This window comes from Sceloporus undulatus, chromosome 4, assembly GCF_019175285.1.
Source record: "Sceloporus undulatus isolate JIND9_A2432 ecotype Alabama chromosome 4, SceUnd_v1.1, whole genome shotgun sequence".
NCBI classification, from domain to species: Eukaryota; Metazoa; Chordata; class Lepidosauria; order Squamata; family Phrynosomatidae; genus Sceloporus; species Sceloporus undulatus.
Window position 1 is genome coordinate 135,183,360 of NC_056525.1, and position 20,331 is coordinate 135,203,690.

Sequence of the window (20,331 nt, forward strand, 5' to 3'; positions counted from 1 at the left end):
TAGCAGGCATGGTCTATTGTTTTCCCATAACTGCATATCATAAGGCATGATAGTGATGTTGGACATTTGCTTTCACTCCAAAAGCTGTCACAATCTGGTAATAATTGTTGTCAGTGATGTTTAGCACAAAGGACAGTTTTGTCTCAATGGTACAGGCAGTTAATTGTCTGAAGAGTCCCTATCTGTAACACAGAAGAGGACCACCAAAGTGTCTGAGGAAGACTGTTCTGGGAAGAGACTAGTGATGGATGTTTTGGTCACCTCTGGGGCACTGTTATTATCATCCACAAGCTCCAAAATGACTTTGCAGACAGTAAAGCGTGTTCCTCCATCTGTGGCTCTGATGTTCATCTCATACACATTATACTCATTTATGCACTGCTATAGTGAACACATTAAATAAGCACACTGGCTAATTTTACAGGAACAGTTGAAGGAAGTTATAAGATACACCATTTATGGGGAAGGTTTCTCTACTCAGCGTTAGCCAGAGTGCTTATTTAAGGTGCATGATCTCCATATAGCAAATATTCTGCACCTGTATAGAAACCCAGATTTTCGACACTTGCTGCAAGCTATTGATGTCTTGTGAGCAAGGTATCACTTGGTAAATAAATTTTCCAAACTAGAGAAACTTATTGTTGGCCTCCAGAACAGTGATTATTGTATTATTCTCCTTCTTTTGAGGATCTCTTCACCTACAAAATTAAAGTCGTCTGTGGAATTAAACTCATAATTAAGCTGTTTCCTCCAATACCAATTGTGCATATTTGTTATCATTACTGTGGCTTTGCACATGTATTCCATAATGACCATTAGGACTAAATGTATTCTTCTGAATAATGCTATATTCTTTATGTGAACCTGAGCCCTCTCCAAAAGAGATTGGGTATCCATTAGAGTCCTTTCAAATAATTAGAACAGATTTGGTTTTTTGAGAGCAAGAAGAATTATTAGTTTTTTGTGGGTTTTTCGGGCTACATGGCCATGTTCTAGAAGAGTTTATTCCTGACTTTTCGCCAGCATCTGTGACTGGCATCTTCAGAGAATGCTTGCCTGGAAAGGAATTGGGTATATATGGACTGTGTGACCCTGGGAAAGGCGGAGTGATTTGCAGGTGTATTGTTCTGTTGCTAATGGCAGGCCTCAGGGTAGGAGGGTATGCAAAAGAGGATTAGTGTCTGCTTGATTAATGCTCATTGTCTGCTGGGAAACCACTGACCTTGGGAGATTTCTCATTTGCATTTGTTGAGTCTTCGTCTTTCTATTTTTCAGGACTGGTAGCAAAACCTTGTTTACTTTAAGGGTTTCCTCTTTCCTGTTGAAATTATCCAGATGTTTGTGGATTTCAATGGCTTCCCTGTGCATCCTGACATGGTAGTGGTTGGCATCGTCCAGAATTTCAATGTTTTCAAACAGTATTTTATGCCCAGGATGGTTTGTAACATATTCTGCTACTGTTGATTTTTCTGGCTGACCCAGTCTGCAGTGTCTCTCATGTTCCTTGCTTTGTGTTTGAACACTGTGTTTGGTGGTTCCTATGTAGACCTGTCTGCAGCTGCATGGTATGCGGTAAACTGCTGTGGCTGTAAGAGGGTCTCTCTGGTCCTTGGCTGACCGAAGCATTTGCTGGATTTTCTTTGTTGGTTTGTAAACCATTTGTAGGATGTGTTTCTTCACTCGTTTCCCTATTCTGTCTGTGACTCCTTTGATATATAGTAAAAATACCTTCCCTTTGGGTGGTTGTTTGTCTGCACTCCTCTGGGTTTTCCTGGGGCTGACAGCCCTTCTGATGTCTGAGCTGGAATAACCATTAGCCTGTAGATCCCGGTCCAGGTGCTTCAGTACATCTTCCAAGAAGTGGGGTTCACAGATGCGTTTTGCCCGGTCTACCAGTGTTTTGATTGTGCATCTTTTTTGTCCTGGGTGGTGGCTGGAATTCTTGTGCAGCCCAAAAAAACCCACAAAAAAACTATGGATGTCGGCCATGAAAGCCTTCGGCTTCACTGTTTCAGCTTCGGCAACTGCAACACGGTTTTATTAGAACAAAATTATCCTTCTAATCACACAGAGCTTATCAATCTATTTTGTCCTAAAATATCAAGTGCCGAGAATGATTAATCAGGTGGAAATATTAGCTGGTGCTCTTAGAAACCAGTCCAGCTTTCTCAGTGGATACCTCCTTGCAAACCATTTTCTAATGTTTTAGGAACCATGTTTTTCCCCCTGGCATTGAATTGAGGGGGGACTTGTGCCATGCCACAACATACAGGAAAATAAAAGTTAAAACAACCTTCAGGAAAATAAAAGTTAAAACAACTAGGCTTGGCTGATATTTTCATACTTACAACCTCTGTCCCATTTAGATCCATGTTGTTGTTTTTAAATTGGGCAACTACTGAAGTTGACTATCCATTCCGAAATTTCCAGAGAAGTATTACCTTTTCTATAGTTAGACTTGATAGTAACAATGATGGCTTTTCCCTCTCAATATTGAAATTTTGCAAATCCTGAATAATTGCTTTTATTTTTCTTCTTCTTGTGATTCCTTTGCTAAATGGTTTCAAACCTCAAGGATAGCCAGTCCTGCCAGATTATCTATTCTGTGCTGCAAAATAGTACATTACCACTTCCCAACATGGAGATATTTTTTTTCTTTGAACATACCCTTCAACATTTTATGAAATGAAAACTGGAACACATGTTTTCAAGAGGTCAAAGACTATTAAAGAAGAAAAGCTCATAAAGCTACTATTTTAAGGAGACGAACACAGGAATTTATATACTGAGTTTAGGGAAGCCTGATTTATTTATTTATTTATTTAATTATTTTAAAAAACTGCTCAAAATTAGTTTTCTATGAGATCCATGGTGAGTGCATGAACTATGTATTCATACCCACCCTCTGCTCCATGCATATTATATAGCTTTCCCATATAATACACCTCACAGTGTTCTCTTCTTAATAAAGTGCTTATAGCCTCACAAATGATTCAGACAAACTGGCTGTCAAAGGCAGCAGCCTTTTGTCTTGTTAATGAAATGTAAAGCTTATTTCCTTGAATAAATCTCCTAGTACCCACATGGCCAGAGGAAAGAGGGGCTCACCTGCATGGATACCCTTCCTTACCATCTGAACTGATGACGACAACAACAACAACATCTTGACCAAACACAGAGCTATGCCAAACATAATCATTTCCCCCTTTTTCTTTCTTTTTCATGGCCTGTTACAGACTGCCAAAATAAAGCTGCTTCGGGTCTCTTTGGAGGTATGCTGTTTCAATGACGCATGGGTCCTAAGAGTCCGGAGGTCGTGCCAAAGCCACACTCCATTCCTAAGCACCGGAGTCCAGCTTTTGGTGCAGCTTCTGGATTCTTAGGGTGCATGCATCATTTAAACAGCATACCTCCAAAGAGACCCGAAGCAGCTTTATTTTGGCAGTCTGTAACAGGCCCATGTATCATTTTTAACACCTTTGCCTGATGAAGAAGCCAGCGGAGCTTCAAAAGCTTGCAACATGTGTAATGTGCATTTTGGTTGGACCTATAAAGGTATCACTGTTTTGTGGATTTTAAATGATACTATCCCTCACAAGGTTGGTGTTAGAATAAAAATATAAGTGGATGAGTGGGAAGGAGAATAAGGTACTATATTTTTAGCTCCAGGGAATAAATAAAATAAAATTAGTTAAGAAAGCCATAGTTACAAAAACATAATTTGTCACTAAAAAAAATCCATGTTGTTCAATAGCCTTTAAGAATGTCTCACTAGAAATAAGTCCTAGTGATCTCCTTGTGGATTACTTCTGAGTGGAGGTACATGCATCCTGTAGCAATCTTGAGACTAATTAAAGAGATTATTGAACCCAGAAATCCCACCGTGATAATCTCTTTAAAAAAAGGTTTTGTTAGAATAAGCTTTCATGGCTTCTGATCCATTTAACAGATTCAACTGTTATGTTAGATATTTTTCTCAATCTCAAAGGTGTTACAGTGTTCCTTACTATGTTTTTATTGTAAATCAGACTATAGCAATGTTATTGAATACTATGAGTAGAAGCATGTGATTTCATTGTTTATGGAAACAGAATATTTCTCTGTAGAAAAACCCAAAGTAACCAGTCAGTAAATTCTTCCCTGTGTTGATCCACAAGTTACAATTTCTTTCCTATGGCACTGTGCCACACTGGCACATGCAAACTCAGAGAGAGGATTAGTAAATAAGAAACAGAGAAGAAAACAAGTAAAAGCAAGCCTTCAAACATAAGATCTGTGCAAATCTGAAAAACAAGCAAAAATCAGAACTGAAAGAGAAGGAAAAAAATATTTTCAAACCAGTAATGCTTCTCTACAATATCTGTTTTGGGAAAATTAGAGGGGGGAAATCTGTTTGTCTCTGATAGACAGCTTGAGAGAGAGCCTGGTATAGAGTTTTGTGTGTGCTATAATCCAAAGTGGATCTCCTTCAGGCTGCTGAAGTGTGTGGTTTGCCGTTTCTCTTGCTCTTGCCCTGACCCTACCAGAAAGGCAAGTTGCTATTATTATTATTATTATTATTATTATTATTATTATTATTATTATTATTATTATTATTTGTATCCCGTTCTTTTCCCAGGACTGAGACTCTGAGTGGCTTCACAGTATTAAAAAACAGTACAATTAAAAACATTTTAAAAAAACATACATTAAAAAGCATTTTTAAACTGGTCCAACATCCCAGCATCCTGTCCTTATAGCAATTCCACTCTTCCTCTCCCTTCTTTTCTGCTGAAACAATTGAGTGGAAAGTTTTTTCACTTTGAAGTTCATTTGTAACCTCTAGTTTTAGGGGATTTTTCATTGCAATTACATTTGTAAATGAAAACAGAATTATACTTGCTTATATTCACCACATCACCACATGTCTTTGTAACCCCACAACTGCTGCCATCTCACTCTTTTCCCCTTAGCCCCACCTCCCCTCTAAACCTTGTCCTGCATGCCTTCCATTTTTTAAATTTTATTTGTATTTATATTTATTTTCAAAAAAAAATTGCACCTTTCCAGAGCTCCTCTACTACAACTTAAGTTAGAAGAAGAAGAAAAGAAATAGGAAAAATAAAATAAAGGTAACCAGGCTGCTTGGGAATAATGAGGCAGGAAGGCAGGGGGAGAGGAAGGGATACTGAAACCACATGACTGCCAATAATCCAACTGCCCTGGTAGCAATATTTTACACCTGGGGACTATACACCAACAGCATGTACATTTCTGTACCACTTATCAGTGAACTCAGCACTCTCTAAGCAGTTTACAATCTGTAAGCTAATTGGGTACTCATTTTATTGACCTATGGCCCTTATCATATGGGGCACTTACTGTGCTGAATTCATGGCCCAAACAATTAAATAAACCAGTCACACTTCTCAAATGTCATTTCGCTGAGGTATTTCGCTGTTCTTCCGTTGTCAAAGCGTTCATGGAGCAGCCATTTTTTGCATAACAGAAGATCCCATTATTACAGAAATGGCTGCTCCGTGAACAATTTGACGGGAGAAGTGCGGGACGTGCTTCAGTGAGGCTTCAGAAGCAAGGCCTGTGATCCCACCTCTGTACCTCTGAAGTGTTTGGGCCATGATTCCAGCGCTGTAAGTGCCTCGTGTGATAAGGTCCTATGAAAGGATGGATGGATGAGTGAATCTTGGAGCGCTCCAAGATCAAACTCACAATCTTGTGGCTTCAGTACCAGCATTTAACCACTGCACCACCAGTTAGAACAATTGCAAGCTCTTCGACAGGTTTCCCTCGTCAATGAAAAGGGAAACCCTAACTACGCCTGTGGGATGCAGCAGCTACACGTCAGAGGCAATTTCATACGATACGTATTGCCAAAGCCACTTTATTTCTGGGTCTAATCGCAGTTTAAAAGCCGCATGTAGTAATGAGGTTACACTAGTAGTCTTTGCTGACTTCATGGCAAACAGCAACAGATGCAAGCAACAGAGTGGCCAAAAGAAGGAAAGTGTGATACTTTAGGACCAGCTGAGAAACCAGAAATGCACAGGATTAAATGTGGCCATCTCAGCTAATGCACGGTAGTTGGAAGATGTGTGTGTGCACCTTCAAGTTGCCTGTTGACTTATGGTATCCCCATGAATTTCACAGAGTTTTCTTTGACAAGGAATATTCATAGATAGTGTTACCAGTTTCTTCCTCAGAAATATAACCTACAGTGCCTGGTATTCATTGATGGCCCCCCCAACCAAGTACTAACTAGATCAGACAGGATCTGGTGTCTTTAGGTTATTTCAGCCCATTTGGAGAATATGTTGTAATAATTATCACCAGTGTTTATAATAGTTACTAATACTCTTGTCTTAAACTTTGCCAGGAATCTTTGGACTCTTACTAAATCATTTGTCATTGAGGTGTGTGTTGGAAGAGAATTGTCAGTGTACCTGACGGTACTGGAAGTATGAATTTCTTTCTTGCACAGTGAGACACAAATTGTTCCCAAAATGATTTTATTATATTTACATTTTTGAAACTAAGATGATTTCGTGTATTTTTAATTATCATATCAGAATCTCAGGGATGTGTAATAAATTAATATTTTATTTACTACTATTTTATTTATTTATTCATTTTGTTGTTGTTGTTGTTGTTGTTGTTGTTGCCATCAAGTTGACTTCCTCCTATGTTGACCCAATGAATGAGAGGTCTCCAACAGCCATGATCATCAACTGCCCTGCTCATGTCTTGCAAAATCAGGGCTGTGGCTTCCTTGACTGAATCAGTCCATCTGTAGTGTGTAATTCTTTTCCTACTGCCTTCCACTTTGCCAAGCATTATAGTCTTTTCCAATGAGTTCTGCCATCTTGTGACATGTCCAAAGTACAACAGCTTCAGTTTAGTCATCTTGTCTTCTAGAAAGAGTTCTGGCTTTATTTGCTCTAGGTCCCATTTATCTGTTATTGTTGTTTTTAGCAGTTCACAGTATCTAAAGAAGTTTCCTCTAGCATCACATTTAAAATGAGTTGATTTTCTTCCTGTCATCTTTCTTCACTATCCAGCTTTCACATCTACATACTGAAATCAAAAATACTAAGGCCTTGATGATTCTGACTTTGGTATTTAACTATCTATCTTTATAGCTGAGGATCATATCTAATTCCTTGATAGTCACCCTTCCATGTCTTAGTCTTGACTACAGTCTCCATTTGGATTAATGACTGAGCCAAAGTACAGAAAATCTGTCTTCCTTACCAAATTTAAATTTAATTACCATAGGTGACTCATTACCCAATTGAATTAGCCAAGTATCTCATCTGTGGTCATTATTTTGCCTTCTTAATATTGAACTGTAACCTTCCTTTTGCATTTTCTTCCTTATCTTTCATCAGTAGTTGTTGAAAGTCTTTGCTGTTTTCAGTAAATAAAATGGCGTCATCAACATATATTAAACTGTTGATGTTCCACACAGTATGTACTGCGTATAAATTAAACAGACAGGTGATAAAATGCATCCATGTCTAACCCTTTTGCTGATGAAAACCAGCCTGTTTTTCCATATTGTGTCTTTACAATGGTCTCTTGTCCAGAATACAGGTCAAGTAGGAGAATAACATGATGTAGCACTGTCATTTATTTCAGAACAAGTCAAGTGTATTTCTTTCAATGTTTAGTTTGTCCTGATCACAGTAAGGTCCCCTGTTCATCATATAGCATCCCCACGCTTGGTTTAAATTCCCCTTTGATTTCTCCGATCTCAAGATCTGTCTGTCTGTCTATCTATCCTTATGTACAAGTTGCTAAAGACTGATTACAGCTTATTGAAAACAGTACAGATTAAATATTTAAAATAGATATTTTAAAAATATAAATAAAAGTTATTTTTTTAAAAAGCTGTTAATCTGTAAAGTTAATTTAAAAAGTTAACAGGAAAAGAAAATATAAGGTGGGGGTTCCTAGGATTAACCACTAAATTACATCCGTAGTTGCAGAATTCAAGTGTTGTTACCTTCTTTAAAAATTACTTTTTAATTCAGTTTTCTCACACTTTTACAATATCTTTCTATTTCCTATTTGTACGCATCTTTACATACAAAAATGTATAACATTTGCTATCCTCTCAGACCTTAACCAAACTTCTAATATTCTGCAACACTTTATATGTTAGTATATCATGCTTTACGACTATACTCTTTTTCATTTCTTCCTAAGCAGTTAATTTTCCTTGTAATCTACAGTTTTAAACTTACATTCCTACACTATCAATTAACCTGTTTATATATATCACAGCAAGAACCTTCAACTATCAATATAAAATGATCTTAACAGAGTTGAAAGCTGGGCCAAAACTAACAAAATGAATTTCAACAGTTAGGCAGAAAAAAATGAAATGCACAGATATAGGAACGGGGGCACCTAGTTTGACAACAGTAAATGTGAAAGGGATCTAGGATTCCTAGTAGACAACAAGTCAAACATGAGTCAACAGTGTGATATGGCAACTAACAAAGCCAATGCAATTCTAGGCTGCATCAATAGAGGTATAGTGTCTAGATCAAGAGAAGTAATAATACCACTCTATTCTGCTTTGGTCAATCCTCACCTAGAATACTGTGTCCAGTTTTGGGCACCACAATTCAAAAAGGATGTTGACAAGGTGCAGTGTGTCCAAAGGAGTATGACCAAAATTGTGAAAGGTCTGAAAATCATGCCCTGTGAGGTCAGATTTGGGGAGCTGGGTAGGTTTAGCTTGCAGAAAAAGAGGTTAAGAGGTGTTATGATAGCCCATTTTAATTATTGGAAGGGATGTCATGTTGAGAGTGGAGCAAGCTTGTTTACTGTAGCACCAGAAAACAGGACCTGAAGCAATGGATTTGAATTACTGGAAAAGAGATTCCACCTCAACATTAGGAAGAACTTCCTGATGGTAAGAGCTGTTTGACAGTGGAGTGTGGTGGAGTCTACTTCTTTGGAGGTTTTTAAACAGAGGTTGGATTATTATTATTATTATTAACCTTTATTTATAAAGCCCTGTAAATTTACACAGCGCTGTACATAAATTTTTTAGTCAGACGGTTCCCTGCCCTGAGGCTTACAATCTAAAAGACATGACACAAAAGGAGAAGGGAGTGGTGGTGAGGAATAGGATCAGGTCCAGCAGATCTTCACTTCCGAGGCCTGGACCAAGGCAGATGGACTGGCTATCTGTTGGGAGTGCTTTGATTGTCTATTCCTGCATGGCAGGGGATTGGCGTGAGTCCTTGTGGTCACTTCCAACTCTTTGTTTTTATGACTATGATTCTACTCTCTTTCATGTTTTTTGCCATCTTAGCTATTTTTGCTAGTATCCAGTGCCATCTATAAAGCATTTTATAGAAGTTTTCCTCTTAAATCTTAGCAAATTTCAAATCTCTGTTCCACAACTTTCTCCACTGTCCATTGTCCACTTTAGATTGTATAACCACAGTTTTGTATCCACTGAATTATAGGTTCTATTATTATTTCATTTTCCATGTCTCTTTCTGGTAGCAGTTTATACAGTTTTGCTGTCCCGTGACTGTCACTTGAGAATAGTATCTTATTCAAGTCCATATTCATAAGATCCACAACTTCCAGTTTAAGATCCATCTTTGCTCTGTCATTTTAACTGTCAGTGAGTAAACCACTGAGAAATAATTCCTTCCTTCAAGAATTCTTTTCTTCACTTCAACCTATATATATTATTTTCCTCCAATAAGATGTCTTTATATGATAACATTTCCCTGGGCCCATCATTTCACCTTTAATAAATGCTTCATGGTTTGAGACCAATCCTAGAATTTTCCAGTAATATATCAAGCTTATATCAAACTTTATTTCCAAAAGCCTCTGTTAGTGAACTGAAAGGTCAGCATTTCAGCAAGAACCTTCATGCATATCTTAATAATATCTGCAATACCCAAAAAGACAGTTTAGAGAAAAGTTGGAATTCAAGACATTTTAATGTTTCTAAACTGGGTTCCATTTCAAAGGCCTGATACAGACAGCCAAAATAAAGTCACTTTGGAGATATGGTGTTTCAATGATACATGCATCCTAAGAGTCCAGAAGCCGCACCAAAGCCACGCTCCACTCCTAAGGACTGGAGTGCAGCTTTGGTGCAGCTTCCAGACTCTTAGGACGCATGTATCATTGGAACACCATACCTCCAAAGTGACTTGAAGCAGCTTTATTTTGGCTGTCTGTATAGGGCCATAATATTATAAATAGGAAAAAAATGTCATGTGTGGCTTATGAATGGGGATGCATAATGTTTAAAAATCTACATCATTTTCCCCTATGGCAGTGATGGCGAACCTATGGCACACATTCCAGAGGTGGCACTCAGAGCCCTCTCTGTGGGTACATGCACCATCATCCCAACACAGACTTCACTAGAGTTTGTCACTAGAAATCCAGAGGGACACAGCACTTTGCGATAAATAAGTGGGGTTTGGGTTGCAGTTTGGGCACTCAGTCTCTAAAAGGTTCTCCATCACTGACCTAGGGATTATAACATCTCAGAATCTGTGGAGCAAATCTAGATTGACGGTCTCTATTTTTATAGGGCCCTCGGACAATATATCTTCAGTAAGCCATCTTCTTCCATTATGGAATTCTCACTTAGTCAACATTCCCTTTAGATTTCTCCTGTTACATCTCCGTTCCATTGTTTCTACCTATTTTGCTAATCTAAAGCTAAAGAGCAAGTAAGTGCTCATAGTTGCTGCTCCTTTTCTTCATCAGAGGCTGTTTCAGTTCTCTGTACCCAGACTGTTGGGGGCAAATTAGCTTACTTGCTAATTAGCTTACTTGCTGTTCACCGCTATGATCTTTGGAATAGCGGTATATAAATAAAACAAATTATTAATTATTAATTAAATAAGCAATAATCTTTCCCCTTGCTTTCTACATGAAACCTTTTTCTAATTATGTTAATCTAAAAAGTTTTAGATAATGACTGGTCAGGAAACTGATTACAGGACAAAAAGATCAAGGCTATCACAAGGCTCTCAAGGCTGCACTGAATCATTTGCATTATAACAGAGTGAATAAACCCACTGATTGGAGATGTACTGCTGTACTTGGGGATTTATTTTTAGGGTTGCCATATCCCGCCTGGGGGTGGGACTTTCCCGGTTTGGGGCGGGTCCGCACGGTCCCGCCCCGGTTTGGCCCCGCCCCGGGATTCCCCCCCCCAGCGAGGCTCTGGAGGCGGCTCCATGATCGCAGAGTCCTCCGAGGCCTGGCTGGGGCTTGGGAGACGCTGTCTCCCAGGCCCCAGAAAGGCCTTGGACAAGGTTTAAAAATGTAGGTCCTACATTTTTAAACCTTGTCTTACATTTTTCCTGGTTTGGAGGTCCTCAGGGATGGCAACCCTATTTATTTTGTGTAAAATTCACACGTGGTTGGTTTTTATAGAAAACAGTACTTTCTGCATAGAAAACATCATTTTCTGTGCAGGAATTAATATTTCTGCATTGAAATGGTTTCCACACAGAAAGGCTGTTTCCAGTGCAAAACAAAAATGCTGGTTTGTATGCAAAACAACCATGTGCAATTTTTTTTAAATTTTTTTTTTAAATTTTAATACAAACATATAAGACATATAAGACAAATCCATTAACATACATCACATCACTCATCACTTTCTCTCTTTCTATGCATCTTCTAACACTTAACAAATACACGACTTCCTTCAGTCAACCCTTTTTCCATTTCATTTTCCCAATCCTTCTGCTTATCTTATATCATCTTATGTAATATTACTATTTAGTTTTGTGTTTTTCGCTATTTTCCTATTTCCTCATCTTATTTTCCATATTATCCACACATATTCTTAACTACTAATAATTCCCTTATTTTTTCCAATTCTTTCTTACTTTTCTTAAGTATCTTTTAAATTATATTTTGTATGTTAGGCCATTTTTCCCTTATGAAATCATAAAGTTTCTCCCAATTTTTTGTATCCATATTTTCCTCTTCCTCTCGTTTTGGGCTTTCTTTTGTGTTATCATGTGCAAATTTTGATTGATTCTTGTCAATGCAGAATTCTTTTTCTTACACTTTTTCGACAATTGAAAAACTTGTATTTCATCCATTTTCCAAACATTTTAGATTATTTTTTTCATCCCTATTAGTGATTATCCAAGGTGCTTATTTGAGTGCCAGCTCTTCTCGTACATACAGATAGAAGTCATATTGACTCCTGCGCATGTCTGAAAATCTGAATAGCTGAATTATACACGACTGCAGGGAGAACTGCATTCAAACTGGGAAAGTTGTGTAAATTAGGTATGTTGTGCAAATAAGGACACTAATTAGAAAAAATACATTAAAAATTTGTGTGAATTTCAGTAACTGAAAAAAAATGCAAAGTCTCACAATGAATGAAACAAGGAGGTAAAAAATGAAAGTAGAAATATCAGAAAAAGGGGGGAAAGGTCTAAGAGATATTCACGTCCTTAGTTCCAAGTCACATGGACACCCTCCATGGAAACTGTTTTTTCTTCTCTTCCTCCTAACAATTTCCATGCATAGAGGGAGATTCCCTTATATAAAACATATATATTTCTCATGTATATTAAAAGCCTGAATAGAGATAAAACAAGTTCATAATCCCAGGATCGGGAGGTGTTGGTCTATTTTTCCTACACTGAAGAAAAAGGTGGGATATAAATATGATGGTGGTGTTGGTGGTGGTTAGCCACTTAAAAACCACTGCTCTCTTTCACTAGCCACAATATATTTTATTGACAAGATGATAAATGGTAGGTAACAAATATTAAATGTGAGTGATGGCTAAAGAAAAGTCATGTTCGATGATAGCAATCTCTCACCTGTTCTCTTGATTTACTGTCTTCCAAATGTTCAGGTTGGTCTTGAGAACCCGTAGAAGTGTTATGGTTCACAAGTATGTTTGGATCCGCCACAGAAAAAACAGGAACGAGAGGTCGAAGAAATCTGAACTCACTGCTTAAAGATCCACCAGTTAAGCAAACATCATATTGATAATTCCTGGAAAGTGAACCACTCTGAGAATCGGTACAGTTTTCTGGAATATTAGGTCTGGAAAAGTGAGGAGGGGCAGCAATAAAAGTGCCTCTGGGATCTCGTTTGCATGTTTTGATAACAACAAAGGAAATAATGCAAAGCAGAAACACAGAAGAGACGGACGCCAGGCAAACCACCAAATACATGGTCAAGGTTCCCTCATCTTCATGCTCCTGTGGACGGACATCCACCACTTTCAGATAAGGATCAGAAAAGCCATCCACTGGAAGTATATTGAGTGTTGCAGTGCTGGTCTGAGAAGGGACACCATTGTCTCTGACCACAATAATAAGCTTCTGTTTGCTCGTGTCTCGCTCAGTTAGTGGCCTCCTTGTTTTCACTTCTCCATTCTGGGCTCCTATGCTGAAAAGGCCTGGGTCTGTGGCCTTCAGCAGTTCATAAGAAAGCCAAGAGTTCTGACCAGAATCTCGATCCACAGCCACCACTTTGGTGACCAAATACCCAGCCTCAGCCATCTTGGGGAGCAGCTCATTGCAGGGTAATGTGCTGTTCTGAAGGGGATAGAGGAAGAAGGGAGCATTGTCATTTTCATCTATGACAAGGACATGAATAATTGCATCTGAGCTCAAGGGAACAGTACCATGATCTGTTACCCTCACTGTGACTTTGAAATCTTTTATCTGCTCATAGTCCAGAGATCTGAGGGCATAGATGTTCCCAGTTTCAGAGTTGATGGAGATGTAAGAGGCTACAGGACCAACATCAACTTTCCCAGGCAAAAGGGAATAGGTCAGTTTGGCATTCTGCTCCACATCCATATCAAGAGCACGGACTGAGCCAATTAGCAATCCTGGAATATTATTTTCTTGAACCTGCATCTCAAATAAAGACTTTTCAAATACAGGTGTGTTATCATTGACATCTGAGATCTGCACCTTAATCATTCTTGCTGAAGTCAATCTAGGGGAGCCCAGGTCCGTGGCTATAATAGTGACATTATATTCAGAAATCTGCTCTCTATCGAGGGGACTTTGTATCACAAGCTGGTAAAGATTGTTCACAGTCGGTTTTAATATAAAAGGCAGGTCCATAGCGACAGAGCAGACAGTTTTACCATTGTCTCCAGAGTCTTCGTCTGTGACGCTGAAAAGGGCAACAAGTGTCTCCAAGTGAGAATCCTCTGGCAAGGGGCTGTTGGTGGAGATGACTGAGACTTTTGGAGCATTATCATTCACATCCTCAATCTCTACCAGAATACTGCAGTACCCAGAGAGACCCCCTCCATCAATTGCTTTGATTTTTATGTCATAATTGGTTTCTTTTTCATAATCAATTTCTCCCAGAACTGTGATTTCCCCATTCTTTTCATTCAAATGAAATAGTGTGTGTATTTTTTCAGGCATTCGGTGAAAGGAGTAGGTGATGTCTGCATTTGATCCAAAATCCAAATCTTTGGCTTCCACTTTGGAGACCAGAGTATTCTGAGGACAATTTTCCTTTAACTTAACTTTGTATCCAGATTGAGCAAACTGAGGGGAATTATCATTGATGTCTAAGACAGTGATATTTATATGAACTGTTCCTGTTCTCTGTGGTACACCTCCATCCACAGCTATCAGTGTCAGCCCAAACTGAGGCTCCTTCTCCCTGTCTAGGGCTTTCATTAGAATGAGATGTACATCATTCTTGCTTTCTATACCCAAATCAAAATACTCATTGGGACTCAGGGTGTAGTTCTGGATGCTGTTTTCTCCAAGGTCTTCATCTTGGGCAGATTCCAAAGGGCATCTTGTGTTGATGGGAACATTCTCAGGAATTTCCAGATGAAAATCATTTGTAGAAAATTTGGGAGCATTGTCATTTACATCCTCTACCTTCATTTCAATACTATAGATTTTGAGAGGGTCTTGAAGCACAATTTGAGAGAGAAGTAAGCAAGGCTCAGTCTGTCCACACAAAACCTCTCTGTCTATTTTCTCATTTATGAGGAGATTCCCAGAGTGGGCATCAAGGTGGAAAAATTCCTTAGAGCTTTTGGAAACAAGCTGGGCTCTGCGAGCAGAGAGCTCCCCTATTCCCAGTTTCAGATCCTTCAGCACATTTGCCACCAAGGACCCACTTCTCTTCTCTTCGGGCACAGAATAATGAATGGAAACACACAAAACCTCAGTCACAAACAACAAAAGGAAAATATACAGACCTGCTTTCTTCCTGAAGCAGTCTTCCATGTTTCAGAACTCAGTCCTCAGTTTCTGGCCCAGTTATAAAGCTTTTGTCAGATTTCTACTGATGAAGAAATGAATTTTGTTCTGCAGTTCTTATTGCCTTCACAGACCAAATCTCGACATCTTGTTTCAGTTCTGCTGAGAACGCCCTGTGGATTTCTTCACACAGAAAATTCTTATTTTTCCATTTATGTCTTTTCCTGTATTGCCACCATGTGGCTGAATGTGGCTAAAACCACCCTGACTGTATATTTGTCCTGAAATAGCAACTCAAGAGTGTATTACACTTACTCTGAAAGGCTTTTTAGCCATTATTGCAAACAGATTGGTTTGGATAATGGAAATTGTCTGGAAATTTGTGGAAATATTACTCCATTTAATGAACTCAGAGTTTCAGGCAGGTTCAGCCCAACAATCCAGGCCTTGCTTCCAATCATTAGATGCTGCTTCAGGCTGCTGAGCTTGATAGCCCAGAAAGGAAAGCAAATACTTTTAAAATATATTATAAAATTAAATACTCTTGACACACAATTATGACAGGTAAGTGCAAGACAGTAAAAAGAAGGTAGCATTGTACAAAGATCAAAAGCAATTTTCCATTTTTTTATTTTATTTTTACTTTACTGGTTTTGGGAGAGAGGGCTATGTAGTATTATTTCTCTACAGTGCAAAATAATAAAAGAACTTCATGAACTTGTCTCTGTTTCCTCTTGATGTTCTCAACTTGTAAGTCAGTTTTTTAGATAATACTGTACACTAAACCTGTACACCTGCTAAAAGTAGTGAAGGATATAGGGTATTTCTAGATTTGCTGCAGCCAACTGTGGCCCAAGACAAATGGACCAAAAGCTTCAGGCTGATCTGGGTGCATGGTGGATAGATGACACATGATCCCAAATTGAGCTGAAGTTGTGCCATGGCCGACGGCAAAAGGAGAGCAAAAAACGCACTCCTTATGGGCAGCCCATTCAGGACTGGCCTCAGGACCATGGTGTCTGGTTGCCACAGTCCTATGCTGAACAGGGAGCAACCAGGCTGGAGCAGTCACTTTAACAGCAATTTGGTGTGATAAACTTCCTGAATTTGTGGATTCTGTTTAAATTCGAATTTAATTTAACTCTCGTTTAAATCCTGTTTTCCTGCAGGATCTCACTAGTGTGATAAAGCTCATAGAGACAACAAGGGCCATTCAGTCCAACCCCCTGCCATGCAGGAATTCACAATCTAAGCACCTGCAACAGTTGGCCATATGAGGGTCTGTCCTCTGGAAAAACAAGTAATATGGGAAAGATGGACTGGGGATGAAGCCCATTATATTTAACCACAACAGACTTTGTTTCATGGCATTCTATTTATTAACTGGCCTCATGATTTTCACATCTCTCTTTTGGGCACCACAGTGAACAATGGTTTTGCGGCCTTCAACAGCTGATACAAAAGCCAAGAGTTTAGGACATCATAGCCCACCAACAATGTGTCTAAGTAGCCAGCCCTTGTTCCCCTGGGAACAAGATCATTTGATGGGGAGATGCTGTTCTGAACAGAGTAAAGAACGAAAGGAACAGACTCATTTTCCTCCAAAAAAACACACACCTGGATGCAGACAAGAACCTCTGAGCTCACCAGTGGGGAACTTTTATCCGTATCGCTAATGGTCACATGAAAATAAGGACATAAAATCCATGTTGAATTAGACTATAGGATTATCTAGGCCAACTACTGTTTAAACAGTAGTCAATGAATTGACCATGGAAAGCCCAATAGCAGAATGCAAATCCAACTGCACCCTGTCTCTCACACTCCCTGACAGAAGCATGCTGCCTCTGATACCAGAGTTGACATATAAGCCATCCTGACTAGCAGCATTTGATGGCCTCTTCCTTCATGAATTCATCCAATCCTCCTTTAGAGTTATCCAAGTTGGCAACTGTGACCAAGGCCGTCTTCCTGCCAATATTCCAAGGCTATCCTTTGATCTCAGAAACATCTCTTCACTCCTTGGTCTTGACACTTGCCCCTTTTTTACCCGTATTACACTTCCTTTTAAATGAATCAGAGTTGCGGTCCCCAGTGTCCTTCTCTTATATGTGTTTTGTCTTTGGTAGAGTGTTATCTGTGTTGTTATTCTTGTAAATCCATTCAGCCAGTACTCCTTTTTGAAACAAGTGAACTTATTTACAAGCATGTGTTAAGACTGTATCTTTGTCCAGGTTGTTTCACAGATTCTATGGAATCTAAACTATGGAAACAAGTACTTCCTTTGATCTGTCCTCATCTCCCATTTAACTTCAATGGAGAATCCCAAGATCTAGCATTATGAGGGAGATGTTTTTATGCCTATCTGCTTTATATATCTCTATCATCTGTTCCTTTATTTGCCTTTCCCCCCTTAGCTGAACAGCCCAAAATGTTATAACCTATCCTCATAAGGCAAGCTGCTCTACTCCCTTGATCATTTTGATTGCCTTTTCCTGCATTATTTTTATCTCTAGAGTATCCATTTTCAGGTTTGTTGGAAAGAACTGTGAAATCCAGATGTGTTTGCTCTATGGATTTGTATAATGTCAGTACAACACTAGCAGATTTGTTTTCATTTCCGTTTCTAATTACGTCAACATGGAATTTGCTATTTTTACAGCAGCTGAACATTGGGTTCACATTTTCAGTTAGCTCTCTGCCACAACTCCAAGATCCCTTTTCTTGGTCAGTCATGGCCAATTCAAATCCCATTGTTGTATGGATAAAGTGTAAATAATTGACACTACCTTACACTGAATCCAATTTGCCACTTTACTGTCCAGTCTCCCAGCTTGGTGAGACTCTTCCAGATCACTTCATAAACTATGTACTCACCATGGTGAATAATTTAACATCTTTAGAAAACCTGGCCACCTTATTACTGAACTTTGGTCAACTATGATTAAATTAAAATGCCTCAGTTGCAATATAGATCCCTTAGAGACTTCACTGAAAAAGTGGCCATTTAGTCCTGCTCTCTGGTTCCTGTTCAGTCAGTTTTTAATCTGTAAAACTACTTTTTCCCCTAAGGAGTTGACTCAGGAGAGTACTGAGATCATCATGGCTGTTGAGAGACCATCCCAGAGATCCCCAGCCTTGAGTTGAAGCATGAGTTTGGAATGGGGGAAGAAGTTCTCATGGCAGTGCCAAGATGGTTCAGAGTGTGGAGGGAGGGACAGAGAGAGATTTCAGGGCTGGCTGAATGCAGCAGTGGAAGGCAAGTGACTAATTTGCCGAATCAACTATCGGAGCTAACAGATTTTCATCCACCTTTTCCCCTCATCCCCTGACTCCCTTCACCTTCACAAAGAAACCCATTACCCAGATACAACAAGGCCAGTGTGGGTACAGCATGGCAATAGTGACCAACAGGGAGCACAGGTTCCTGCCTAGCCTAGAGGTGATACTAGAGTAGCCCAATATAAAACTGCATGTTACATAGAAGATACATAGTTTAGTTTTCCAAGTTCTTTAAAAATTCTTGGGTGGACACCATAAAAACCAGGTGATCTATTTGCTTGGAATTTGTCAATGAAGTCCTAAATTTTCTCTCTTGTCACTACTATTGGCCTCAATCCCTCTTTCCCTCCTAGAAGCATTAGTTTAGGTATGGGTATCTCCCCCATATCTAATTCTGGGGAGACAGATGAAAATAATAAATTCATCTCTGCAGTTTTCTTACTTTACTTCAAAGGTTCTTTAATTTTATTGTTATCCAATTCTCCAAATATTTCTTTTATCTAATAATGTATTTAAAATATTTTTATCACTGTTTCCAATATGCTTTTACATCACTACTTTTCCTTTGTACATGTTTATACTCTTTTGAGCTCACATTAGATGGGCAAGAATTTCAGTTTATGCACATTTATCTGTAACATCTTCCTTTATACAGCTTATTAAACATGCTGGTGACCTACTTTCCTTGCTGATCTTTGATATACATCCTAGCTAAGTCTTTATTTGTGTGATTTTGAATAGGTCCCAAGCATCATAAAGAGATTTGACCCTTTTGACACAACTGTACTGAACAGTAACACAAATAGAAGGGGGGGACTGTAATAAACAGCCACAAGTTGATAATAATTTGTCTTATTTATATACCGCTATTCCAAAGATCATAGCGGTGAACAGCAAGTAAGCTAATCATATTAAGTAAGTGATCATATTTTATAATGTATACTTTCTAAGTTTATCAGTAAAGTCTGTACTCTGACTCATTTATTAGCTGTTGAGGTTCATGTTGTTGATAAAAAATTATCTAGTGTACTATGTCTGGGAAATGTGAGGTGTTGCGATGTGAAAAGTCCCAGTTGTATATACAGCTTTCTTGTAGAATGGAACTTCAATTGTTCCCCAAAATTATGGTTAAGTTTATACTTTCTGGACAGCTAAAACATCCTAAAGATGTCCTTTTAAAAATGTAGTTATACATAATATCGGAAGACTGTAATCTCAGTAACACTCAAAGGAAAGCTTGGAATTATGAGACAGGATTCTCAGCAGCAACCACCAGTTCATGCTTATACCATTCAAGCTTTATTTTCAAAGGCTCCACCTCTGTGATTGAATTGAAAGGCCAATGTGTCAGTGAGAACCTTTATGAACTGGTCTTCAGAAACTTCATGCACAGATCTCCTCAGGCATGTGCACATGCACACTGGGGAAAAGCTAGAGTGAGATGCATTCTGAGTGTCTAACTTGAACCATTATTCTATTCTGCTATCATGGACTGGGAGACAGTCCAGCATTCTCAGCTCTGGTTCAGGACTTTCGCTATTCTTCAGGACTGGTAGCCAAATTTGGTTTACTTTCAGTGTTTCATCTTTCCTGTTGAAGTTGTCCTGGTGTTTGTGGATTTCAATGGTCTCCCTGCACATTCTGACCTGATAGTTGTTGGCATGGTCCAGAATTTCAGCATTTTCAAATAGCATTCTATGCCAATAATGTGTTCTGCTGCTGCCTATTTTTCGAAAATAGATTGCTAATTAAATAGACACACATCCTCGACAGATATAATAATAATAATAATAATAATAATAATAATAATAATAATAATAAT

General features: G+C 38.7%; 2 protein-coding genes across 2 annotated transcripts in view; one reads left to right on the top strand and one right to left on the bottom strand.

Annotated features, from left to right (window-relative positions):
- Positions 1-20,331, top strand: part of LOC121929051 (protocadherin gamma-A5-like) — a 177,596-nt gene that overhangs the window by 133,434 nt on the left and 23,831 nt on the right. The window lies entirely within an intron of this gene.
- The window catches only part of LOC121928042, a 25,626-nt gene continuing 5,454 nt past the window's right edge, over positions 160-20,331 (bottom strand). The window contains 2 exon segments of the mRNA XM_042462229.1: positions 160-381; positions 12,852-15,247. Of these exon segments, the coding sequence (XP_042318163.1) occupies positions 160-381; positions 12,852-15,247 (2,618 nt within the window).